The following is a 27,354-nucleotide window of genomic DNA, read 5'->3' on the forward strand; positions in this document are numbered from 1 at the left end:
CGCAGTTGTACTGTGGCAGGTTGGCTCCCCTGGTCAAAACAACGGTACCTACGTCACTTCGCCTTTTGACCACTGGGGGCGCGTGCGCATCCCTGGAGGCATGCACGCGCGCGCAGCTCGACGCTGAAGCTGATGCGAGTGCCCAGGGGGCTGCAATGTCCGCCGGACACCCGCGTTTGCTCGTGACAGATCCCGGTTCTCTCAGGGGAGAGGAGACAGATCGTGTGTTCATACTGAGTACACCAATCTCTCTCTCTCCTCCTAGTCAGTCCCATCCCCCCCACAGTTAGAACACACCTAGGGAACACAGTTAACCCCTTGATTGCCCCCTAGTGTTAACCCCTTTCCTGCCAGTGACATTTATACAGTAATCAGTGCATTTTTTATAGCACTGATCGCTGTATAAATGTCACTGGTCCCAAAAATGTGTCAAAAGTGTCCGATCTGTCCGCCGCAATATCGCAGTCCTGATAAAAATCACTGATCACTGCCACTACTGGTAAAAATATAATAATAATAATAATAATAAAAATGCCATAAATCTATCCCCTATTTTGTTGACGCAATAACTTTCGCGCAAACCAATCAGTATACGCTTATTGTGATTTTTTTTACCAAAGATATGTAGAAGAATACATATCAGCCTAAACTGAGGAAAAAAATTGTTTTTGTTTTTTAAAATTTGAGATATTTATTACACCAAAAAGTTTCAAAATTGTTGCTGTTCTTTTGTTTATAGAGCAAAAAATAAAAACCGCAGAGGTGATCAAATACCACCAAAAGAAAGCTCTATTTGTAGGAAAAAAAGGACATCAATTTTGTTTGGGTACAGCGTCACACGACCGTGCAATTGTCAGTTAAAGTGACGCAGTGCCATATCACAAAAAATGACCTAGTCATTGAGCAGCCAAATCTTCCAGGGCTGAAGTGGTTAATGACCTACTGAGAGATGGCAGCCAATACATGAACAAATGTGAAGGTAAAACCTATTAAAATATAAACCACATAGAAAGCCTATTGTTTTAAAGCGGAACTGTCTTGCATGGTCCCTCGCGCTCTTTCCATAATATGCAAAGAAGCACCACAATCAGAGTACAATTAATTAAAAAGTGATAGCAGAAAGGGAAAGAGTTTTTATGGCGGAAGAAATATCTCTTTCCTGCTATAAAAGTTTACCTGCTACTAATCTTTTGTTTAACTTTAGTTCCGCTTTAAATATTTGCGTTGAGACAGAGGAATAGTAAGCCACAATCACTGTTCGGCAGCAGTAAGAACAGACAGCTTGCATGCTTTAGGTGCTATTTCTGCTGTAATATGACATACTACTTAACAGCAAAATCTGCCCTAAAAGTAAAGGGTGAGCATAACTGAGTTAGAGAACATTCTGTCCAAATTTGTAATATTCTGTGGTTTTAAGCAAAACACATGAAAATAATAGCAATACAAGACTTTAAAGGGTGAAAGGAACTGATGAGAAAGCTTGCAAAATGGTCCAAATATGGACCCTGATGTAGAGGGTCAATTCAAAATCATCTTGCTACTCATGATGATGTCACAGAGAACACTGTTGATAAGGTTTATCACTGGTTAGACTGAAACTGTCACAAAACAAGTTTAACCTAATTACACATACACTTTTAAGACTTAAAGTATATCTAAAGCCATTTTAGAAACTCTGTCAAATCCACTATTCCCACCAGGCTTATGGACCCTCCAATTTCATTGGTGGCTGGACATCACCTTGATCTAAAAGGGGTTTGTCCCTTTTCATATTTTGTGCAGGATATAGAGATGCCCCCATCTGAGAGTTCCCACTTACGACAAATTCAACATGAGTTACATTCTCTGCAGCCAATGAGTCCCAATTTAACGGTACAAACGATGTATGAAAATAGGTGCATGTAGAGGACTCTCCAGCAGGAATGCATCTGGATGTTGTAGAAATCATTTGTTACTCCACCATCAAAACTCTTCTATCAGATTGCATGGGTAAGGACTGGGCATGGCCCCTGAGGTGGAGGATTAGCGGGCCTTGAACATTCGCATCCATAAGGGCATCATGAATGTAGCCTTAGTGGAGGCAGGATATAAAGTATATGCTAGGTGGTACTTAGTGCCAGAACACCTTGCTAAAGTGTACCCGGGTGCTTCATCCTCCTGCTTCTGGGGTTGTGGCCAGGTGGGGACGACCTTCCACGCTTGGTGGACCTGAGCCAAGGTGAGATGCTTTTGGAAATGGGACCATTCCTTAATACACTCCATGACCATGGTCAGCATTACTAAAGATACTCGGATAGCATTATTAAATGAGCCAGTGAATAATATCCTGAGACACACTCAAACTCTGATATACTTCAAGTTTCTGGCAGCCAAAATTGCAATAGCTACGGCTTAGAAAAGTCCAGTGATAGACTTGGGCTTGATGAAGCGCAGGTTGACCTGGATTATGCTTAATGAAAAGATTGTGAGTGTCCTTATCATTACTGTGAGTGTCAAATCATTATTTGACAACATATGGAACCCTTGGCTTTCTTACTTACAGGTGCCGGATACCTCAAGGTGATCCTTTGGTGCGATGATGATGGATTCCTGGACAGGCACACCCCTAATGGTGGTTACTCCACCATCAAAACTCTTCTATCATATTGCATGGGAAAAGGACCGGGGCATGGCCCCTGAGGTGGAGGATTAGCGGGCCTTGAACATTCGCGTCTATAAGGGCATCATGAATGTAGCCTTAGTGGAGGCAGGATATAAAGTATATGCTAGGTGGTACTTAGTGCCAGAACGCCTTGCTAAAGTGTACCCAGGTGCTTCATCCTCCTGCTTCTGGGGTTGTGGCCAGGTGGGGATGGCCTTCCACACTTGGTGGACCTGAGCCAAGGTGAGATGCTTTTGGAAATGGGACCATTCCTTAATACGCTCCGTGACCATGGTCAGCATTACTAAAGATACTCGGATAGCATTTTTAAATGAGCCAGTGAATAATATCCTGAGACACACTCAAACTCTGATATACTTCAAGTTTCTGGCAGCCAAAATTGCAATAGCTACGGCTTAGAAAAGTCCAGTGAAAAACTTGGGCTTGATGAAGCGCAGGTTGACCTGGATTATGCTTAATGAAAAGATTGTAAGTGTCCTTATCATTATTGTGAGCGTCAAATCATTATTTGACAAGATATGGAACCCCTGGCTTTCTTACTTACAGGTGTCGGATTCCTCAAGGTGATCCTTTGGTGCAATGATGATGAATTCCTGGACAGGCACACCCCTGATTCCCTCTTTTCTTACCCTTTTTTCTTTCTCTCTCTCTTATAATTTATAACAAACAAATTAAAACATAATAAAGTCCTGAAAACGAAATATCAAAGGCCACCAAAAGTGTGCAAATCTTCATGCAGCTGCTGTGCGCCAACACCAAGTGATTATAATGCCCCTTACGAAATCCATAGATTCTATAACTCTAGAGGTCTAAATCCGCATTTAAAAAATGACAAATCCCTCATAACAGCAACTCGCAAAGCAAGAGGGATGTGTCTCAGAAAACTGTCCATACGCTAGAAGAATTTTGTTCAAATATTTTTCGTTTTTGGAATGTTCATTCGATTTTATAATGGTTAGTAGGTTCAAATCGATGTTCATTTTCAATTGTAATAGTGAAAAAATTCAAAGGAGCAGAATAGAAAGTTTTTCTCAAACAAATGAAATTCTAACTGTGAAAGGGGTTTTGTTTACAAAAAAATTGTACATACTGCATAGCTCCCAACTGTCCCCGATTTCGAGGGACTGTCCCTGATTTGGAACAAAGTCCCTTTGTCCCTCTTTCCTCCTCATTTGTCCCTCATTTTGGTCTGATCTATATAGTTGTATATAAAATGCACTTTTTGTTTTGTTTCCCAAAGCTAAAAGCTAAAACTTTCATCCAATTTCTAAATTGCTACATTTGTAAATGTCAATAGACAATATAAAGGAAAAATAGTGGTTAAAAAAAGCACTCGTGGGTTTGCCAAATCTTTTTTGTTTGTATTTTTATCCTCAAAGGGGGTGTGGCAGGGGGTGTGTCCTATGCCTACATAGTTTTTCTAATAGGTGTCCCTCGTTTCCATCTCAGAAAGTTGGGAGGTATGCATATTGTAATAAAACAAGTTTAATATGTCTGGGATTCCATTAAAATAGGAGGTCTGGACGAAATTTTGGGGGTTTTCAAACAAGCTTTAGACATATATAGACCCCAGGGGCGGATCCAGAGTCTAGTCTCGGGAGGGGCACTGCCAGAAAATACCTTTTTTGGGGGGAATTTATCAGTGAAATGGCTGGTGTTGGCGCTTCAATCATCACAGCACCATGGTTGTTATGGTGTCAGGATGATTGAAGCGCATTTTTTCTATTATTACATTGTTATATAAAATGAAATAGTTCAACTCACCATAATGCAGAATCAGTGGGAGCCCCAAGCATGTCACTTGCCACGTTGCCTGCCACCAGATGTGGATTGTCACTTGCCACTTCACCTGCCACACGCTGCAGATTGTCACTTGCCACTTCACCTGCCACACGTTGCAGATTGTCACTTGCCATGTCACCTGCCCCCAGATGTGGATTGTCACTTTCCTGCTACAATTGTCACTTGCCACATCGCCTGCCACCAGATGCAGATTGTCACCTTGCCACGTCACCTGCCACACATTGCGGATTGTCACTTGCCACATCCCCTGTCACACATTGCAGATTGTCACTTGCCACGTCACCTGCCACCAGATGCGGATTGTCACTTGCCATGTCACCTTGCCACCAGATGCGGATTGTCACATCCCCTGTCACACATTGCGGATTGTCACTTGCCACGTCGCCTGCCACCAGATGAAGATTGTCACTTGCCACGTCGCCTGCCACCAGATGAAAATTGTCACTTGCCGCGTCACCTGCCACCAGATGCGGATTGTCACGTCACATGCCACACATTGCGGATTGTCACTTGCCATGTCTCCTGCCACCAGATGAAGATTGTCACTTGCCTGCTACAGCTACAATTGTCACTTTCTGTATCCCAGAGGGTAAGGCAGCAGATTACCAGTCAGGCAGCAGAGAGATGATGTAATCTCTCTGCTGCCCGTAGCTACCTGCACAGTGAGGGCAGAACTGCAGGGATGCAGGGCGGGCGCTGAGAGATGATGTCATCTCTCTGCTCCCCCGCCCGCCGGCTCCCTGATTGGCCAGCAGCCCGGCCGCTCTCTAAATGTCACCAGCGGCCAGCCCGGCCGTCCGCTCTCATCCGCCCACCCCACTGTCAGGCTTAGACTGTCACCAGCCCCCCCGGCCGTCCGCTCTCTCACCCGCCCACTGTCAGTGACTGACAGTGGGCGGGTGAGAGAGCGGATGACCGGAGGGCTGGTGATAGTCTGAGACTGACAGTCAGTCTCAGACTGTCACCCGCCCGGCCGTCCGCGCTCTCTCTCCCGCGGACCCAGCTGCCTGCCCTCTCCCCAGCATTCTCGGAGGGGGCAATTGACCCGTTGCCCCCCCCCTGGATCCGCCCCTGATAAACCCCCACCTTTTTTCTGAGATTTGTCGATGAGTGTTTCCTATCTATCTTATCAATAAAGCCTTAAAAGGTAAAGTTTATTTATACAAGGGTTGGATGTAAAGTTCATGGCCCTTCACAAAAGGAGTTACCACACAGCCATGAAACTTTATCATTGCCCCAAGCCACTCTTTCAGAAAATGACATATACTGCTATACGGGCATGTTTTCATGCACTCTTTGCAAATGCCTTCCCCCCTTCCCCCAACCAACCCACCCCCGTAGTTTAAAATGGAGAAAGTAGAAGAAGAAGGCTCAAAGTGTTCCATCAGTGGGCAAAGTGAGGGCAACAGTCTTCTGGGATTGTGAGGGTGTGCAGCAGCCTGTTCCCATCGCTTTGCCCACTGATGGAACATTCCAGGCCTTCTTTGTCCACTTTTTCCATTTTCAACTTGACTACAGGGGGGTGGCTTGGTGCAGGAGAGTGGCTTGGTGCAGTGATAAAGTTTCAGTGTCTGGCCGTGCATTTTTTAGACAACCCTTGTATTTACTTCCTTTTGATCTGTTAAACATGCCATTAAAAGTGCTTTGTTTTATCCAAAGCCGATCCTACGCAAGCTGCGTAGGGCCCCCCAAATTACTTGAGGCCCCGCCTCCCCCTCATGTCATAGTGCATAGCGCATAGTGCAGTGGGGAGAGGTGGGAGGAGGTGGAAGGCGGCGATCGGCAGCTCTATGGTGCCTGTGTGGATCTCCCTGGGGCTTGTAGTACTCTCTCGAGTGTCAGTGTATACAGTGGAGAGGAGAAGGGAGGGGCCTCTGACCCGGGCAGGTATTAGTTTCACTTTCACTCTGCTTGAACACTGTTGCTGATGCCTGGGTCAAAGGCCCCTCCCCTCTCCGCTGTATACATTCGGAGATAGAACTACTAGCCCCAGGGAGATCCCCCTGCCTGTGGACACCATAGAGCTGCCGATCGCTGCCTCCCACCTCCACCAGCCAGGTACAGGGGAACCTCTACAAGGGGGGGAATCAGCTGTTTGGGGACTCTGATGTAAGAGGGGGGGACTTTCAAGGGGACACAAATGTAAGGAAGGGGCCCTCTGGGGACACTGATGTAAGAGGGGGCCTCTAGGGACACTAATGTAAGGACGGGGCCCTCTAGGGACACTGATGTAAGAGGGGGGCCTCTGGGGACACTAATGTAAGAGGGGGCTCTCTGGGGACACTAATGTAAGGACGGGGCCCTCTGGGGACACTGATGTAAGAGGGGGCCCTCTAGGGACACTAATGTAAGAGGGGGGCTCTCTGGGGACCCTGTGTAAGGAGGGGCTCTCTGGGGACACTAATGTAAGAGGGAAGGCTCTCTGGGGACACTAATTTAAGGGGAGGCTCTCTGGGAACCTTGGTGTAAGGGGGGCTCTCTCTGGGGACCCTGGTGTAAGGGGGGGCTCTCTGGGGACCTTGGTGTAAGGGGGGCTCTCTGAGGACCCTGATGTAAGGAGGGGCTCTCTGGGGACCCTGATGTAAGGGGAGGCTCTCTGGGGACCCTGATGTAGGGAGAGACTCTCTGGGGACCCTGATGTAAGTAGGGAGGCTCTCTGGGGACCCTGATGTAAGGGGGTGCTCTCTGGGGACCCTGATGTAAGGAGGGGCTTTCTGGGGACCCTGATGTAAGGGGAGGCTCTCTGGGGACCCTGGTGTAAGGGGAGGCTCTCTGGGGACCCTGATGAAGGGGGAGGCTCTCTGGGGACCCTGATGTAGGGGGAGACTCTGTCAGGTGTGACTGTGTGGCAATGGCAAATGGTTAACATAGCTCACGGCATCACGGGTCAGGTAGAGGACCCCTTAGCAGAATTTTGCTTAGGGCCCCAGGGAGGTCAGGATCGGCACTGGTTTTATCTAAGTAAAAAAATACACATACATTTTTCCAGCAATTTTGTCAGCTGATTCATTTCTGTGCTCTCTGCCTGTGATGATTGTTATGATGACTACAGAACTCCCTCGCTCTATGTTATGCAGAATATGAGAGTGTGGGTTGTGTTTTTTGTCCCATGTTTGGGTTACAACGTTGCTCCTCCATAGATACATTACAGTGAGTGAGTGTTGTTACCATAGAACAAGAAGCTTGTTACTAGCAGGATCACTAGGTGAAATCTAAAGAAGAGAAGCCTGAAAAAAATAAAATAATTCAGCCACCACATTTAATTACTGGAAATCTTCAATATATTTCATTTTTGTTTTTGGGTTTAGATGCACATTAAACTTGTTTCTCCCACCTTAGTTTTGTCCTCTGGTAGCAAAGCCCTGACTACAGCCCTGAGCATCCTATGGAAAATACTGAGGAGCACACTTGTTCCCTCTTTGATGCAGACATCATTATCATGATGTAACCTTTGTGCTTATCATTTACAACAATAATGTACTTGGCAGAAAGATTACAGCAGCAAAGTAATACAGATATAAATTTACGACACAAAGATCATGAGTTGCCAGTGTGGATCAAAGGATGACAGCTCTTACGAGAGGCTGCTGCCGCCATCTTACTCGTTTATTTATATCTATCTTTAGCTGGCGTCACCCAGGGTGAATATAAAGTACATCCTTAAAAGTAAATACAGACCCAATGATTTAACTGGGAATGGAGTCAGTTTTCAGCCAGGCCCGGGACAGCTCTGGGAAAGAAAGTCTGAAGACCGGCTAGCCTTCTACTAGAAAACTTTCAGTTTCCTAGATGACTAATTTAGACATATTTTCAGGTTATCTTCATCTCAAGTGCCACAGTAGAAATGATTAGCATTTAGCCCTCGTTCAAACTGAACGTGGGTTTGAAATCAGGCGAGTTCAGTTGAACTCGCCTGATTTCAAACCCGCGTTTCAGTGCGAGTTCGTGGGCGATTTGAAAGACATCTGTGTGGGTTTGCACAAATGTCTATTGAAATCGCTCCTGAAGTCGCAAAAAGTAGTGTAGGAACTACCTTTTAAAATCGGTGTGGCGCCACAAGGTCGGCATCTCACCGATTGGGACAGTGCCGTTGCCGGCAAAAGGCTGCTATTCGGGGTGTTGAATCGCGCCGATGTGAATGGGAGCTTAAAGCGAACCTTTAGTTATTTTTTCAACTTTCCATCTATTAAATCTTCTGCCCTTGTTGTTTTAACTTTGGACAGTAAAACATTTTTTTTTCTGCCAATAAATACCTTATACAGCCCACTTCCTGTTTCTTGTCTGGTCATTAGCCTAGGCTTATGACATCATGCACAGCTCTCGCTCTAGTCAGAGTTTGCCAAGAAGGGAGGGGGGATGAGTCATAAGAGGGCCAATAAGAGCTGCAGGTGGCCCTTTGTGTAAATCCAGAAAGTGAACAGGCAGCTTCAGCTGCCCACAGTTAAAATGGCTGCAGCCAGACTTAATGGAGGGAGAATTCTGCAGCATATTTGGCAAGTACAGAATCGCAGTATATATAAAATAATATGCAAAGTGGTTGGAGGGAAGCTTCAAATGGCAAAGATGTTTTTATTACAAATGATGTGAGCAGACTGCAGTTCCTCTTTAAGCTGTGACTACTAAACAAGGCTGTGCAAGAAGCAGGTGGAAAACATGACAAGCCTCATGCACACATAGCTGTTTAGAGGCAGAAAAGAAACCCACAACCAGTGCATCCAGGAGCAGCATAATTATTGTAGAAAAAAATGCCAGGTGCAGCACAAAAAACCTCCAGTGTCCGTGAGGCCTAAGTCATGTTTGCGGCCAGAAGGAAAGGAGTCCAAGAAAGCTAGCAAAACGTCCAGTGACCATGAGACCTTGTTAATGGACTATGAGGTTCAAAGTTCGGAAAGACAAATTTACCAGATGATTTCTAATTTGAATGTATTTGGCTACTGCACTTTATGTCCTGAAGAGGGCATTTTATGGAATTAACTACTCAAAGACCAGCTGCCGCAGTTGTACTGGTTGGCTCCCCTGGGCGAATCAGAGAGAGAGAGAGACAGAACGGGGATCTGTCAATGTAAACAGACAGATCCCCATTCTGTCAGGGGAGGATAGATGGATCGTCTGTTCCTAGTGATTAGGAACAGCGATCTGTCTCCTCCTCCAGTCACTACACTGCCCCCACAGTTAGAAACACCTCCCGAGGGAACACTTAACCCCTTGATTGCACCCTAGTGTTAACCCCTTCGTTGCCAGTGACATCTATACAGTAATCAGTGGCTATTTTTAGCTCTAAACGCTGTATAAATGTCAATGGTCCCAAAAAAGTGTCAAAAGTGTCCGCCGCAATGTCGCATTCCCACAAAAAATTGCTGATCACTGCCATTACTAGTAAAAAAAAAAAAGTCTATCCCCTATTTTGTAGACGCAAACCAATCAATATACACTTATTGCAATTTTTTTTTTACCAAAAATATGTAGAAGAATACATATTGGCCTAAACTGATAAATAAATTAGTTTTTTTACTTTTTTGGGGGGGGATATTTATTATAGCAAAAAGTAAAAAAAAATTTTTTTTTTTCAAAATTGTTGTTTTTTTTTTTATAGCACAAAAAATAAAAACCTCAGAGGTTATCAAATACCACCAAAAGAAAGCTCTATTTGTGTGAAAAAAAGGAGTTAAAATTTGTTTGGGTACAACATCGCACAACCGCGCAATTGTCAGTTAAAGCGACAGTGCCGTAACGAAAAAAAGGGCCTGGTCATTAAGGGGGCAAATCCTTCCGGTCCTTAATTGGTTAACATAACCAATCAAAGGGTTTCAGAGGTGTGCTGTTGTGGTGTTTTAAGTGTTTTATGATGCTTAGTAGAGACATCCTTTAGGCTCAGTTCACACTTATGCAATTGCAGACATTGCATGTGATTCGCACCGCATTGCTGTGTACATCACATGCGATGTCTGTGCGCTGCTAATTCAGCCACACAGTTTGTTTGCAATCCAATTCCATCAGATTTCACAGTTCAGACTGCATTCTGTGAACCAATTTGGGGTCTCATTAGCTGTATATTGATACCCTCAGCGGTTCGCAGAGTGCTGTGTGAATTGCCTGCGATTCAGATGTGATGCGGGAGCCCGCACAGGAATCGCTGTGGTTCCCGCATGGCATAAGTGTGAACCCAGCCTAATGCCAACTTTTCTATCTACATCTGTTTACAGATGCCAATTCAAAAACTAGCATATTATTGAACCAAATGTAATTATACTTTGATAGATAATGCGATGCATATTATGCGATGATAATGATGCATATCAGATTTATTGTGTTTCATTCATCTGCTGAATATTGTTTTTTTGTTTTTTTTTGGTGTCTATTTTTTCACTAAAAGTACAATAGGGACACAGTAAATACCATGTTTAGAAAACCAACAAAACTATTTGGCTATGTAGAGCCAACAAATGAATCTAAATAGCATGTGACACACAAATGCACACTATACATAAAACACACATATAGACACACACTTGAGTCTGCCTGTTGAATATTGTAGCATAAGCATGTTTGGTTTCTAACTGATTGGCATGTTCTCATATTACCCTGTAATCACGTTTTATAAATGTATTTTTATTATTATGGAATATTATTATGGGATATGAATAGAGCTCTGCTTTTGTAAATAAAAAAAACCCAGACCAGAATGTGTATTTGCTCGTAGATGGTCTTATGGCAGGGCTGCATTGAGAATCTGTAACTTAAAGTGGGTGTAAACCCGAATTTTTTTTTTTTTTTTTTTTTTTATATCATAATGTAGAGTATAAGATTTCCTATCATTTGAGCCCAGTCTTGCCACAAAGAGTTAATCCAGCTCTGAGCAATCCTCTTTTATTGTTCAGTGAGATAAATCTTGACAAACAGAGAAAAACTTTTTCAAATCCTCTCCCTTGCTGTGAGTGACAGGTGATTTACATATCTCGTGCACTAGCATGCATTATTTTTGAATTCCCTCCCCCACTCCTTTCTTCAGCAGCTCTGCAAGGATTGGCTGTTCCACACCTCAGCATGATTTGGCATGCTGAAGTCATGTGGTTACTTTCCTGTTTTTTCACTGGATGTTAGAGATCATAGCAGAAGTTCAGTGTTAGAAATACACAGGAGAAAATGCATATTGACAAGGGGAGTGTAGAGGTGGGCGGGGAGTCTACTGACATCACGACTCCACCCACTGAGCTCCAGACAAGAGACCCACCCACAGAATATTCAGTTTTTCAGGTCTCATAACAGACAGAGGGGAGACATTTGACAGGTAAAGATACATGCAGGAGGCATGTATATCCTTATAGATAACCCCTATGGCAGTAGTTTAGAAAGGATGACATTGGGTTTACATCCACTTTAACGAAAGTTTATGACAGTCATTTATGACCGGGCTCATTAACAACATTGTTTATGCACTCCATTCAAGCTAATCTACTTTGCCCCAGTGCAATATCACTCCCCCATTCTTGCCATAAAGTTTGATATTAGTCAGACCTCACAATTACCACTCTGACATGAAAAATGAACAAAGCATGACTTTCTATAGTGTGTACTTGCATCATTTCAAAGCACTGACTGTAATTTTGATCTGTAGTCTCATTCCTTTACTATCTGCATTAGTCATTTCTGACAGGCTGCGACCAATGGTACAACCAATTAACTTCAGAAGTCACTTAATTAGTGAAATGATGTCCACCTGTGTGCAATCTAAGTGTCACATGATCTGTCATTACATATACATACCCTTTTGAAAGGCTCCAGAGGGGCCATAGAGTTGGGCTTTATGGCAGAGTGGCCAGAAGAAAGCCATTACTTTCAGCAAAAAACAAAATGGCACGTTCTGAGTTTGCGAAAAGGCATGTGGGAGACTCCCAAAATGTATGGAGGAAGGTGCTCTGGTCTGATGAGACTAGAATTGAACTTTTTGGCCATCAAAGAAAATGTCTGGCACAAATCCAACACATCATATCACCCAAAGAACACCATCCCCACAGTGAAACATGGTGGTGGCAGCATCATGCTGTGGGGATGTTTTTCAGCAGTCGGGACTGTGAAACTGGTCAGAGTTGAGGGAAAGATGGATGGTGCTAAATACAAGGAAATTCTTGAGCAAAACCTGTACCACTCTGTGTGTGATTTGAGGCTAGGATGGAGGTTCACCTTCCAGCAGGTCAATGACCCCAAACACACTGCTAAAGCAACACTTGAGTGGTTTAAGGGGAAACCTGTAAATGTGTTGGAATAGCCTAGTCAAAGCCCAGACCTTAATCCAATAGAAAATCTGTGGTCAGACTTAAAGATTGCTGTTCACAAGCGCAAACCACCCAACTTAAAGGAGCTGGAGCAGTTTTGCAAGGAGGAATGGGCAAAAATCCCAGTGGTAAGATGTGGCAAGCTCATAGAGACTTATCTAAAGTGACTTGGAGCTGTGATAGCCGCAAAAGGTGGCTCTACAAAGTATTGACTTTAGGGGGGTGAATAGTTATGCACATTGACTTTTTCTGTTATTTTGTCCTATTTGTTGTTAGCGTCACAATATAAAAAAAAAAATCTTCAAAGTTGTGGGCATGTTCTATAAATTAAATAATGCAAATCCTCAAACAATCTATGTTAATTTCAGGTTGTGAGGCAACAAAACATGAAAAATGCCAAGGGGGCTGAATACTTTTGCAAGATACTGTATATGAATATGTGATGTCTTATTTTATTGTGACTCAGTTCTAGTTCTTATTTTAATACACAAAACATGGAATAATATAGTCAAATGCAATACATATATACATTAAATAGTGCTTTATTTGTATTTATATAATGATAATTGAGCATTTATACAGATAGCAGCAAGGACATAATACAAAAGGAAAACGTAAATCGGATACAAAAGACAACAAGACTTTTTTGCTTGACGCTACATGACATGGAAAAAAGTACAGGTACATCTAGATTCTTTTACACCAAGAAAGAAAAAATGGTCAGGAATACACCTATTTTAGCTTATCTCAGAGTTCCATTTGTTCATGGGCAACACGTGAGACTTTTGCACCTTTTAGAGTCCAGTCAGTTACTGTATACAGTTTAATGAGTGCTTATATTAATCATAGTCCACATTTATAAATGTTGATACATCTAATGTGATAAATGCTACATGCCAGGTCCACTCTAAATTGCCATTGATAGATTTCATCACCCATTAGCTGGTTAAAGCCCAACTGAAGCCTCAGACGTTAATATCCCTTTATATTCCCATACCCATTCATGTTATGCTTTGTAACTGTTTTTTTTTTTTTCGCTTGGAAATGCCTTAAAATAAGTTGGTCTCTCAGTGAAATGGCAGTTTCTGGCCCTCACACTGCAGTGCTATATTCTGACAGAGCTGAGTAACAGCCACACCTCTCATCACAGTTGTTCTCTCATAGACTTGCATTGTAGCGTGAGAAAAGGGATGTGTTGGACCAGCATTGATATTGCTATTAATATACAGGATTCATATAGTGAGGATGAAACAATTCCGTTGTTAGGGTAAAGCGGGATAGGTTTCCTTGAAGAGATATGTTTTCAGAGATCACCTAAAAGTGGACAGAGTAGGAAAGAGGACAGATTGGAATAGAGAGTTGCCGAGGATTGGGAGGCTTTGGAGAAGTGCTGGAAATGAGCATGGGAGGAGGAGACAAGGGAGCTACAGGGTAGGAGGTCTTGGGAGAAGCAGAGAGGAATGCTGATACCTATTGAACTGCACATTTATATGACACCATACTTAATAGTTGTATTAGGAAAGTGAAGATTAAGAAATTGGAGGTGTCTATCTGACTGCTTTTATATTCCTATGCCTTCAGTTGAGCTTTAAGTAGTGTTGAGATCTCCCCATGAGATTCTAGCTGCAGCTTGATGACAATGACATCCCTTACCTTACCATGCATAGGCATAAGGAGAAATCAGCATATTCTGGTTGACAACTCAGCTTTACATAATGCCAAACACAATCTCACATTGTGGGAAATGGTATCAAGGCCCTTTAGGGGAAGACATTTGGTTTGTCTGGGTAATTTGTGATCAAACATTGCAAAGTTCTCTCAAAATTAATCATTTGGTTAATGGTTGGTTCATTTTTCACAAAGAGGTACATATATTTGAATAGAGACATGCCAATAAATTAGAGACATTAGAGAACTGCATTATCTCTATTAACCTGCTTACTATTTATACAACAAATTTTAAACAGTACATATACCCATACATTGTGGAGGATGCCATTTTGTGGTCTTTACAAATATCCATGAAAATGGGGTCATGCGGATAGGCAGGATATAGGGGTCAATTCACAAAAGGTTATCGCATGAGTTGTTTACTGCAAAATTCTTAGTGAATTGCACATTTGAAAACGATTTACAGCATGCGTTAACTTACCACATTTTTTCAGTCATTATTTAACTCTTAGACCCCTTTCACACCGAGGGCGTTTTGCAGGCGCTATAGCATTAAAAATAGTGCCTGCAATCCGCCCTCAAACAGCTGCAGCACTGTCTCCAGTGTGAAAGCCCGAGGGCTTTCACACCGGAGCACTGTGCTGGCAGGACGTCAGGAAAAGTCCTGCCAGCAGCTTCTTTGGAGCGGTGTGTCTACCGCTCCTCCACCGCTGCTCCCCATTGAAATCAATGGGGCAGCGCTGGGCGGTTTTAACCCTTTCTCGGCCGCTAGCGGGGGGTAAAAGCACCCGCTAGCGGCCGAAATGCACCGTTAATCCGATGGTAAAACGCCGCTAAAAATAGCGGCGTTTTACCGCCGACGCTATGGGCGGCTCGGTGTGAAAGGGCTCTTAGTGAATTGACCCCATAGTGAGAACACAGCGATAATTTGTGACTCTTCTCTCAGCCACCTGTGCCCTTGTTACTTGCAAAAATTCCTATTAAAAAAAAAATAACAACCTGTACAATTATTAAATTTGTTTATCATTGCACTTTGAAGAGAAAAGGATCACACAGTTCTTGAGGACAGTAGATGCATTGGTTATATATGTGGTTAAATAAAATGTTGCTGTAGTTTTACATAAATGACTCTTTAGCATTCTGTATAACCATGATTACATTAAGGGTCCATATACACAGGCTTTTCATCTGAACTTCTTTTTCTCCCTATAAAAGTCAAATAGAATGCAAACACAGCTCATAACAGCTTGGTGACCAGCTTCCTCCAGTGCAGGTCACAAAGATGTACCCGTCAATGAACTTTGAATGATCTCAAAAGTGCCTTAAGCTGAACCCAAATGCAACTGGAATCAACCTGGAAGAAAGCTGCATTCTTCCACCATCATCCCATCATCACAAACCCTATTCTCAAACTGTAATTCCATTAAGAACCCACAATTAATCAAACCTCTTCTGGAAAATAAGTGAAGAAATGAGTTGCACTGAGTGAAATGGGGAATACTCAAGGCTGGATTGACCATTGGACACAGTAGGCATGTGCCTATCAGCTGTGGCAAAAGTTTCTGTATTATTTTAATTTCCCATATTTTTTCACCATCTGTAGTAACAGTATATTCATCTCATATAAAACTATTTACATTTTTTCACAGTATTCTAAGCCAGTCTAAGACAAACAATATCCTTTGTAAAATAAATTATTCCAACAGAGAACTGTTACTTAAAGTGCATTTCCACATTTGCAGCCAAATTGGGATATCAACTACTTTATACTAATCTTACTCTAAGCCTAGGTGCAGGGACTACTTTGAAGTTGCGCAGATATGAATGGTACTCATTGCAAATCATGGGGTACGACTTGTCATGTGACTTTGCAGCCCCAAGTCCCAGGACAAGTCGCACAAGTGGAAACAGAGCTTTACTTAGATTTTCCCTTCTATGTAATGTTAAGAAGGGGGCTGGGAAATAACTAACACTGTCTGTACTGAGCTGGCACATCCTGATTATCAGTTGTAAACTAGATGTGCAACCCTGTCTGTTGTAACAAAGGTTTAAAGTGGATGTAAACCCAAAAAAAAAAATAATTATATCATACTGTAGAGTATAAGATTTCCTATCATTTGAGCCCAGTCTTGCCACACAGAGTTAATCTATCTCTGAGCAATCCTCTTTTATTGTTCAGTGAGATAAATCTTGACAAACTAAGAAAAACTGTCAAATCCTCCCCCTTGCTGTGAGTGACAGGTGATTTACATCTCGTGCATTAGCCTAAGACACAGGCATTATTTTTTAATTCCCTTCCCCACTCCTTTCTTCAACAGCTCTGCAAGGATTGGCTGTTCCACACCTCAGCATGATTTGGCATGCTGAAGTCATGTGGTTACTTTCCTGTCTTTTCACTGGATGTTATGCCCTGTACACACGGTCGGACATTGATTGGACATTCCGACAACAAAATTCATGGATTTTTTCAGACGGATGTTGGCTCAAACTTGTCTTGCATACACACGGTCGGACAAAGTTGTCGGAAAATCCGATCGTTCTGAACGTGGTGACGTAAAACACGTACGTCAGGACTATAAACGGGTCAGTAGCCAATAGCTTTCGTCTCTTAATTTATTCTGAGCATGCGTGGCACTTTGTGCGTTGGATTTGTGCACACACGATCGGAATTTCTGACAACGCATTTTGTTGTCGGAAAATTTTATAACAAGCTCTCAAACTTTGTGTGTCGGAAATTCCTATGGAAAATGTGTGATGGAGCCTACACACGGTCGGAATTTCCGACAACAAGGTCCTATCACACATTTTCCGTCGGAAAATCCTATCGTGTGTACACATCATTAGAGATCATAGCAGAAGTTCAGCAGAAGTTCAGTGTTAGAAATACACAGGAGAAGATGCATATTGACAAGGGGAGTGTAGAGGTGGGCAGGGAGTCTACTGATGTCACGACTCCACCCACCGAGCTCCAGACAACAGACCCGCCCACACAATCTGCAGTTTTTTGGGTCTAATAACAGACAGAGGGGAGACATTTGACAGGTAAAGATACATGCAGGAGGCATGTATATCCTTATAGATAACCCCTATGGCAGTAGTTTAGAAAGGATGACATTGGGTTTATATCCACTTTAAAGATCTCAAGTCCTGGGCTGTGCATTATATATTGATGCACTTAAAAAATGACTATCCCTCATAATTGCACTGCTATTCCAAACAATACAAGCTGCTAATAGTGCCCTATGTATAAACCAGCTCTAAAGAAAGAAATAGAAAGATATATTTATATATTTTTAATAGCTTATGTATGCTGTGTGAATAGAAACCCATAACAAACATTGGGGATTCCTCCTGACTGCAAAGATGGAAATACACTTTAGGGTGCTGAAAGTTGGGCGCCTACTGACTCCAGTGATAAAAATCCAGCCCACTCTTAAAAAATACATATAATTCCTATTATGTAGCCCTGTCAATAAGTTCTATTGACTTCAGTAGCACATTGTTCCTAATAATCATACGCTGAATGTGATATTTAATGCCTAACCCCAGACAAATTTTCCTTCTTTAGTTTTGGATATAGTAAGAATTCAAACTTCTCTTAAACTTCTATTCCTCTGTGACCCCGTTGAGAAGATTTTTCCCACGCTCCAAGTCCCGTGTGATCACCTACAAGAAAAGCAGCTGCCTGCAGGATAGCAAGGCACACTCACCATTAAAAACAATATTGTTTCTAACCCTTTTGTTAGCCTACTGAAAATTTGCTTTTACTTGTGTCTGTGTCCTCACGGGAAATGAGGGGAAATCTCCCCAACAGGGACACAGACAGCAGTAAAAGCCTGTAAGAGATTCTAACTTCCTTTACCATCTATAGCAAATTGAAAGAGTCAGCTTACATTTGGCTTTAGCAAACAAGCAAAACAAGTAACTAAAGTTTTAAATATGCCAACAGAAGACGCATATGCCATTCTGGTGCAGATCCAGCAATCAACTGAGCCAAAATGTCCTACGCTAAGCACAGGTACATCCATTCATGCAAGCAACTGCTTAATGAGCAAGTGTGTTAATAAGAAAATATCACCATAAAAGCCTGTGTTGGATCTTGTGACACAGGAGAAAAATCTCCACAGTTCAGAACACAGACAGAGATTGGAATTTGGAGGAGGAAGTGCTTTGCCTAGGACATTGGATGTTGGACCTCATTCATCCCACCCACTACTATTAATAGGCTAGATTTAAACTTATTTTTCTTTATACCTGCTACCCAAGGTGCCAAGACTGACAGGGGTGGCAGCTAGCCACTCAGATTACTCAGGAATTCTGTCTGACACAAGAAAAACACACGTGTATTTTAAACCTTTAACCTCCTGCCTGCAAATTCCATCCCACCTTCACCTCTCAGATATTCACCAATCTTCCACCCAGCCTGGGCAACATGGACAACTTGCCATAGCTTGCTGCTCAGTCATAATGCTGCGCCAGATGTCACGTAGGTACCTCCCTTGGTAGCCATTATACCCAAGGTTCAAGGCCTGGTGAGAAATCACTGCCAACGTTTCCAAATTAGGCTACAATTTCTCAAAAAAAAAAAGAGCGCTGACTTTTCATAGAAAAAGTCATACCAGTCAACTGAATCTTTTTGCTTTCATCATATTGTATCTAGAATTATATTTTTTTATAATAAATTGATTGTCCTTTTCATTATACAAATAGCAGCTGATATGTTGAAGGTGAAGGTGTTATCATGCATTTGCATGATTACCAACCCCAATGCGCACCTCATTAAAAAACTATTAGCAATGTAATCTGTTAAATTGTTATTTCGTTAGACATAGACAACATATATACATTTACACTGCAGGATTTTCACTCAGTTCATAGTACACTACTATGTACACTACAGTTCATAGTACACTACTATAGTACATGAGTTTGCAATATATCACTAGATAGACTTAGGTTTACTTATACAGATTTGCATATATGCAGTATGTAAACCATGACACAAATATGCTACACAAATGTTTATTTTACAAAAATTTGCTTTTTGAACTCAGGACAACCAGAAATGGAAGAGAAACAGAGATTAATAACCTGTTTCTTTGTATACAGTACCACAGAAGAATACAGAGATTCACTACACAGTGCATTAGACGTGTTTCTATAGTTACAGCTGTAACGCACAGGTGAGCTTAGCACAACATGGTTGATGGCAGAAATGGTTGAACTGGATCGGTATGCAGCTAAATCTAAACGAATGCTCAACAAAATAAAAAAAGTAACGCGCCATAGCAAAGCAGAAGCAAATTCACATCTTCTAAACAAAGTATTTTCATTTCAGCTTGATGCAACTCTTAAAAATGAACTGCAATATTTCCTAAACTGCAGCTTTTTGTCTTTTAATGGGTAGGATTTGTATATGCACAACAGGTATTGGGAAGCAAATACCAACCTACATGTTTTTACAAGTCAAGCATATATTCTATCATGTGTGACACAGCATTCTTTGGAAGACCTTGATCAGACCCAGCTTAAACCAGTTAAGCCAAGCTGTTTCATATTGGAAAGTAACTGATTACACAGTAACAAATCTGTAGTCAAAAATAGTTTTTGATGTGGCGTCTGTACTATTTTTATTCTCAAGTTGCAATGAAAAGCAGAAAGATAATAAAGTACTTAAAGAGGAACTTCACTTCCCTCTATATATATTTTTTTTCTTCTCCTCTTACCCTGACTGCTGGGTTGTCCCCAATAAAAATACTCAGTGAATCCAGCTTTGTCTCAGGTGACTTTCTGCTTTGCCTCTGCATGGTGGTCCAGAGCCACCATTTTTTTTTGTGTTTTTGTAATTAGCCCCCTGATGATGCGTCACTGGGATGCTGAAGCATGCTGTGGATTGCCCTGCAAGCTGTGAGTTCAGGTGGTGGGGAAGTGTCATTCTCACACAGGCAAGAAAGTCAAAAGTGCAATACTGGATCCCACAAAAAAAAAAAAAGAATTTTAGAAAAATAATAATATTTTGTTCTTAATGTCTGACTGTGGATCAGGAGGTTGGGGAGGGAAGGGGAGGGAGTATGTAAAGTGCTCAAAGAGGTCCACTTTAAAGTATAAATAAAAACAGCACTTTTTTTTTCTTTTAGATTTGGGTAGAATAGTAAGGGGTTGGAACCGCTGTCAGGTCTTCTTTATTACTGTTTGTGTGCCCATTAACCACTTTACCCCCTTCCTGACCAAGCCCTTTTTTGCGATACGGCACTGCGTTGCTTTAACTGACAATTGCGCGGTCGTGCGACGTTGTACCCAAACAAAATTGATGCACTTTTTTTCCCACAAATAGAGCTTTCTTTTGGTGGTATTTGATCACCTCTGCGGTTTTTATTTTTTGCGCTACAATCAAAAAAAGAGCGCCATTTTTGAAAAAAAAGCAATATTTTTTACTTTTTGCTATAATAAATATCCCCAAAAAATATATAAAAAACAAATTTCTTCCACAGTTTAGGCCAATATGTATTCTTCTACATATTTTTGTTTAAAAAAAAAAAAATAAATCGCAATAAGCGTATATTGATTGGTTTGCGCAAAAGTTATCGCGTCTACAAAATAGGGGATAGATTTATGGCATTTTTTATTAATATTTTTTGTTTTTATTAGCAATGGCGATGATCTGCGATTTTTATCATAACTGCGACATTGCGGCGGACAGATCGGACACTTTTGACACAGTGATATAAAAATACACTGATTACTGTGTAAATGTAGCTGGCAGGGAAGGGGTTAAACACTAGGGGGAGATCAAGGGGTTAACTGTGTTCCCTCAGCATGTTCTAACTGTAGGGGGGATGGGCTACCTAGAACATGACAGAGATAACTGCTCCTGATCACTGGGAACGGTAGATCCCTGTCATGTGGCTAGGCAGGACAGGGAAATGCCTTGTTTACATAGACATCTGCCCATTCTGCCTTTACCCTCTCTATTTGTCCTAATCTCCAAATGTCACCAGGAATAAAAGTAAAATTAATTCCAAAATTTTGAATTGCCACCAGAACAGGAGCAGGGGTGAACTATTCCAATGGGGGAAGTTGTTCACATGATAACTGTCTAAAACGGGATTTCCCTCACATTGGAAAGATATCCTCAAAATCTCCCCCCTATTTAAACATAGCTGGCAACAAAAAATGACAGTGGTTGTAACCCTCCCCTACTATATCCAGTAGGGCTTTACATATACTTTAAATATTTGTTGACATTTTATATTGCCGAGTATCCCAGAAATTATCACTTGACCAAAATAGCTGATGGGCTTTACAGTGTTTTGTAGAATGTGGGATGAAGCAATACTTGCTAATATTTTAATGAAAAACATGCAGTTGGTAATCCAGTCTTACCTGACTTCTGTTTAAGCGTAACTAAACTTAAAAACAAAAATGTATTATAATGCAGCTTACCAGTCCATAAGGCTCCATGCACACTAACTTAAAAAAATGTTCCTAGCAGCAGCTTTTGAGCAAATTTTTATTTATTTTTTTGTCTGCTTCTAGAAGCAAATATTTTAGTCTAGAACCATTTTGGCTTCTGCATCTTTAAGAAACAGAAAAACAACTCTTTTTTTTTTTTTTTTTTTGGTGTTTTTGGGAGTAATTTGCCAGCAGAAAAGAATGCTGAATGCTCCTAACTGCTGCTAAAACACTGCTAAAAGCTGGCACAAAAACGCTATTATAGGCATTTTTCATCCACCGTATTTCTGGTATTTTTTTTAACCTATAGCGTGCATTGAGCCTTGATGTAGTGACTTCATTTGTCAAGCTTTTTTCCCCTGGTGTTTGTGCAAATGATGCACTTTCTGTCCATTCATGTCTACGCTAACTTCTCCATCTACAGAGGGAACCATGGCTGTCACACAGCCTGGACATCAAGCATGCCTACCTTTTCTCCTATCCATTACATGATGGATTGTTGGGATTAGTAGTTTACAAAAGAAATATATCATTGTTTATGCTTTCTTTTCAGCTGTCAGGAAGTAACAAAGACAGTGCTTTTCTTGCAAGATCAACAAGTATTGAATTCTCTGTTCTTGTTAAAAAATGCTTTTACCCTAAATAAGGGAAACTAATGCAGCCACCACATCTAAGAGCTGCCAAGTTGCAATATTTTACATTTTAGTTTTGAGGTTTAGACATGCTTTAACTGTTTTGGAGCTACAGTATGTAGAGCATTTTTTTTTTGGTTTTGGATAGAATATGGATGGAAGAGATAAAACCCCTGAGAGTTTCTTGTTTGCTGTCTGCATCCTACCGGGGAAATTTCTCTTCTCTTCCCTTCCCAGAGATAGAACAAGAAGTGATAGAGAATCTCTATAATTGTCACCAGAACAGGGGCTCCCATTAGAAGATTAATGTTCACCTGTATTTTGGATTTCCCATCACTTTCTGTCTTAGTGACCATGACACCATGACAGCTGGAGAGGGGTTCTAAACCTTTCTTACGCTTTCCATGACCGTACTTACACATTAGAAGTATTTACATATTCTGAACAAGTACTAACCTTATTCACCTCTGCAGCTATGGGGATTGTGGAGAAGCTCATATACACAGTAGGAACTTGAAAACTTTTGGAAACCAACTGATTTTTGAGAAATAATTACTTGTTAGCACATGCAACTAAAGAAGTTAGCGATGATTTGTTTAAAACCTCTTGTTGAGAATATGTAATTATTTAAATGTCATAGTTTAAGCAATGGTGTATTCTAGGTTGCACTTTGTAGGTTCCATTTTGCAGTTGCCCTACTTTTCCAGTGATCATACTACTAGTGCAGGAAATTTAGATTCATAGCATTTCTTACCTTGGAATAAAGATCCTGTAAGTCTACTTTGGTTTTAAAGTAGTTGTAAAGGCAGAAGGATTTTTACCTTACTGGGCTGTATGCAATAAGGTAAAGAAAACCCTTCTGCATACAGCTCCTTCCACAGCCCCCCTACATACCTAAGCCCCATCTCAATCCAGGAATGTGCACAAGAGCCAAGACTCTCTCGGATCTCTTGCTTCTCATTTGTTTAAATACAGCAGCAGGAGTCATTGGACCTGGGCCTAGTTTAGTTTGTTTTTTAATTGCTGCAGTCAGTTCTTTTAGATTATTTTTAGTTTGTAATAACCTTTTCCCATGTTAGTGCTACAGCACAAATAAGAATTCTTCTTGGTGAATAAAGGTCTCTACTACCCAATATTTGACACTGGGATTTGACAGAAGTGCTCATACACAGATTGGGCCATTTGTCGGTTTATTTGGTTATTATATGACCAATTCTGATTTTTTAGCTCTGCTTGGACATTTTGTTCCCACAAAATGTGCCCAGGTTCTGTAAATATGGCAATATGCAAATGTGGTCAAAACCTAAAAAGTGACAGTGACAGATATTTAGTGCTTTCTTTACCAGTAGTTTGTTTTAAAATAATGAAGTAGGCAATTAAATGTTTGCACTATTATTCAAACATTTGAAAATACATTGCCGTTGCTCTTAAAGTGTACATCCAATTTCTTAAAGGTATCATATATCTTTATTATCAGGTGAATTAGCAAGTTGTTGCCCAAACCGTCGTGTGAATTACTGTAAAGGGCTATCAAACTTTTGGGATGTATAATGTAGTCATATAAGATAATTACATTGTCATCCTCACGTGAATCATATTTTATTGTCCTTGGAATGCTCTATATAAAGTATTAGCTTTCTCATTGAACGTCCAAATTGGTTAGAGCCAACCATACACTGATATGACATGTACACGTTGTATTTCTAATGGTTAGCTCCCACTGCTTAGCATGAACTCCCATGGTACTGACAAATGATGCATGACTTTGAACATCTACAACTCCCAAAACTGATTTTGGTAGGTTTGGGTAGGTAGATTTGTATTTCCAGTACCACAACAGAGTAGTGTAGATGTCCATTACGGGATGCTTTTAGCTACAAAAGTCTACAATTATCTCTTCATTCCATCACAAAGTACACTTTGAAAACAACTAATTGCATGATCTAATTTTCATATTTCATTTAATTGCTCATTAATCTTAAAATTAGATTTTTGCTATGAGGTCATTGCTACATCACAGAATGCATTGGTTATATTCGTATGGATTGTCTGATCTTCCTAATCCAATTTCGCTGAAAAAAAGATATCATTATACATCAATCATTTCCATTTCTAGGAAAAGCAAGGCAGCGCATAGCTACAAAAGATTGGGCCAGATAAGGACAAAGCCTTTATTCTTCCCTTTTCTGGTTCCCACAATGTATGACCATGTCTAGTAAGCATGTGACATGTGGATTTTGCGCATAAGAAGAATATGCCATATTTTTGGAATTTTTTGTTCTTGCTTGAACACATCATCCAAACAATAACTGCAATTTTTATCACCCATGAAGACCTCATCTTTGACCAGTTTACAATTGTTTCTTATTGGTCCTTCTCAACATGGTCTGTAAGCTCCCTGCAATGCATGTAGCAAAAAAGTACTACATATTCTCTAAATCCTTTTTTTTAAAAGAGCATTGTTGTTTGCTGAGAATTACCCGAGCCACCAAACCATACTTGCGCTCCTCTATAGCAATTATGATGTTCTATGACTAAGTCCCTGGTGGGGAGAAACACATCAGGGAAGGAGTATGGACAGGTGGCTTTTATATTGCTCAGCAAACAATAAAGCTCTTTGAAACTGGAAAAAAAAGAATTCAGCAGAAGTGCAGTTTGTACTTGTTTGCTACATCTTTTAATTTCATATTATAATTAAATAAAGCTGTCACAAACCTCAGCAATGCAAATGAAAATATCATCAATATATGTATTTTTTATATCACATGCTCAAGTCTGAATTGCCAAGGTTTGTGATTGGCTTTCTTTAAGTAATGGTGATTTTAAGATTTTTTTTCCTCTTCACAACATCAATTTCCATTTATCAGTGCTGCTTATATCATTGGTCCTTCTGTGATTTCCCATACTGGTTTGACCTTAGTTTAATATATTGCACATAATCTATTAAAGTGCCCTTAAAGTGTATCTAAACCCGAGAAAAGTGTAGTGTTTTGCAGATTACCAGTTCTTAAATGTGTTGGCTGCATTTGTTTGTTTTCCCTTATTTTCATCTGTGATCCTGCCAGTAAAACTCTTTCTGCCCAAGGGTGACAGCACTCATTCACTGTCCTGCATCTATGGAGAAGCAGCATTGTGGACTGGGATTGAGTTCAGACTACAAAACATCTTCGCTTTTCTAAGCTCAATAGCACAAGAGGGAGGTGTTCTCTAGTCTACAGAGCAAACTGTGAACGTTGTTGAGTAATGACAATGAAGCAGATGTTGAGTCGATTTCTTGCAGGAGAAACTGGTTGCTTCTAATAGTATATTTAACAGACCAAAAAGGAGCAAATAAGTCAAGTTCAGTGTTTACATACACTTTACCTACAAGATCAGTTTGAATAAAGCATCTGCTAGATACATGTGTACTTATGGATTCCATGTTTTCATCAAATGTAAAATGCTTATTTCTACCAGATTGTCTGAGTAGCTTAATAAATCTGGTTATGCAAGCAGACATTTTGGTATTATGAAGTCTGAAAGCTAACTCATTGTATCACTTTCAAGAATTATAGTTACCATGGGATATTGTATCTTATAGAGACAGCTTGATTCAAATGTTTTAATTTCTAGAAAGCTTCTGAAACTTGTACATATAAATTTATAAATAATAACTTATTTTTTATATAAGATATTCTTTGTTTTAAGTGTACTCCCTCCTGCGAGTTTGCTCTTGTCCTAATGTGCCCTTAGACCTGGGAGAAACAGCCTTACATAGTCACATTTCAGATGACTCTGAAGCCTTTCCAATTATCTAAAGAAACTTAACATTCATTTAATTAAATTTCTCACATGCCGTACAATCTCTTTCTACCCTTCAGACCTTCCATTGTTTCTACACACAACGAACATTTCAATTCAATTTAAATTATAACATTTTTGGCTTGTTCATTGAAATATATGCCTATGAGACAAAACAATCAGATATGACATATGCAGTAATTAAGTATGTACGTCTGAACATGTTGATTGAATTAATGTGATAGTTAAAGATGGAATTCAAGCATTAGCTATGGTAATCAACAAGTAAAGATACACATGCTTTGCAACGTTGGAGACATCAGGACTCTTCTACATTTCTTCCATCTCTTTAGAAACCCAGAATTTTCTCTGTCCACTGATCTGCAAGGATGAAAATATCCGATGGAGCCACAGATTGACTCAGAATAGCCAGATGATGATGAGATATTATTGTTGGCAGTGAAGACGCTTAATTGTCAGAAGCAGTCATTTCTGGGTCACCTCTGTTCTTCTCGCCATAGTGCAAGAATGTTCTTGGGATGGGCCAATGGACCAACAAGTCTCTGAAACTATATGTAGAACTAGCATGGACTCTTCTGTGTGTGGCTGAGTAGGTCATTGTAGATTTGAGAACGGAGAAACCTTGGGTAGGAATCCCTTTCCATTAGACTGCGTACTCTCAACTGGGCCAGATCAAAACAGGACAATGATGGGTGCTGCAGATTTCGTTTAGTCAGTTCTCGAGTTGGGTAATCAATATTCACCTTTTGAAAAGCAAAGTTTAAACACAGTGAGTGTACAATGTGAGGGTTGCATATATTTCTAAAATGTAATAGAGTATTGTATTGGGTAGTCATTGATTAAACGAGAAGTATGTTTTTTTTTTTTGATTTATACTTACCTCAGTGGATGGAGCATCAGACCGATGCTGCAGCTGTTCCCCGCCATCTCTGCACTGAGAACCGAGGCACCGAACACTGCCAATGGCTCGGTTTTCACAGACCCCAGAGAGGAGAGCTGCTGACTGTCAGTCAGTGTCTCTCCTCTCTGCTCCTCCACACACATTGGAGCACTGAGCTGT

The 27,354-nt window shown here is 40.9% G+C and overlaps 1 protein-coding gene across 2 annotated transcripts in view; it reads right to left on the bottom strand.

Annotated features, from left to right (window-relative positions):
* Nucleotides 1-13,719: 13,719 nt before the first annotated feature.
* RGS8 (regulator of G protein signaling 8) overlaps nucleotides 13,720-27,354 on the bottom strand; it is a 99,547-nt gene continuing 85,912 nt past the window's right edge. For both annotated transcript variants that reach the window (XM_073593355.1, XM_073593356.1), the window contains exon 5: nucleotides 13,720-27,037. In XM_073593355.1, the coding sequence (XP_073449456.1) occupies nucleotides 26,855-27,037 (183 nt within the window). In that variant the 3' untranslated portion in view covers nucleotides 13,720-26,854. The remainder of the gene's footprint in view (nucleotides 27,038-27,354) is intronic.

Source organism: Aquarana catesbeiana, linkage group LG07, assembly GCF_042186555.1.
Source record: "Aquarana catesbeiana isolate 2022-GZ linkage group LG07, ASM4218655v1, whole genome shotgun sequence".
NCBI lineage: Eukaryota > Metazoa > Chordata > Amphibia > Anura > Ranidae > Aquarana > Aquarana catesbeiana.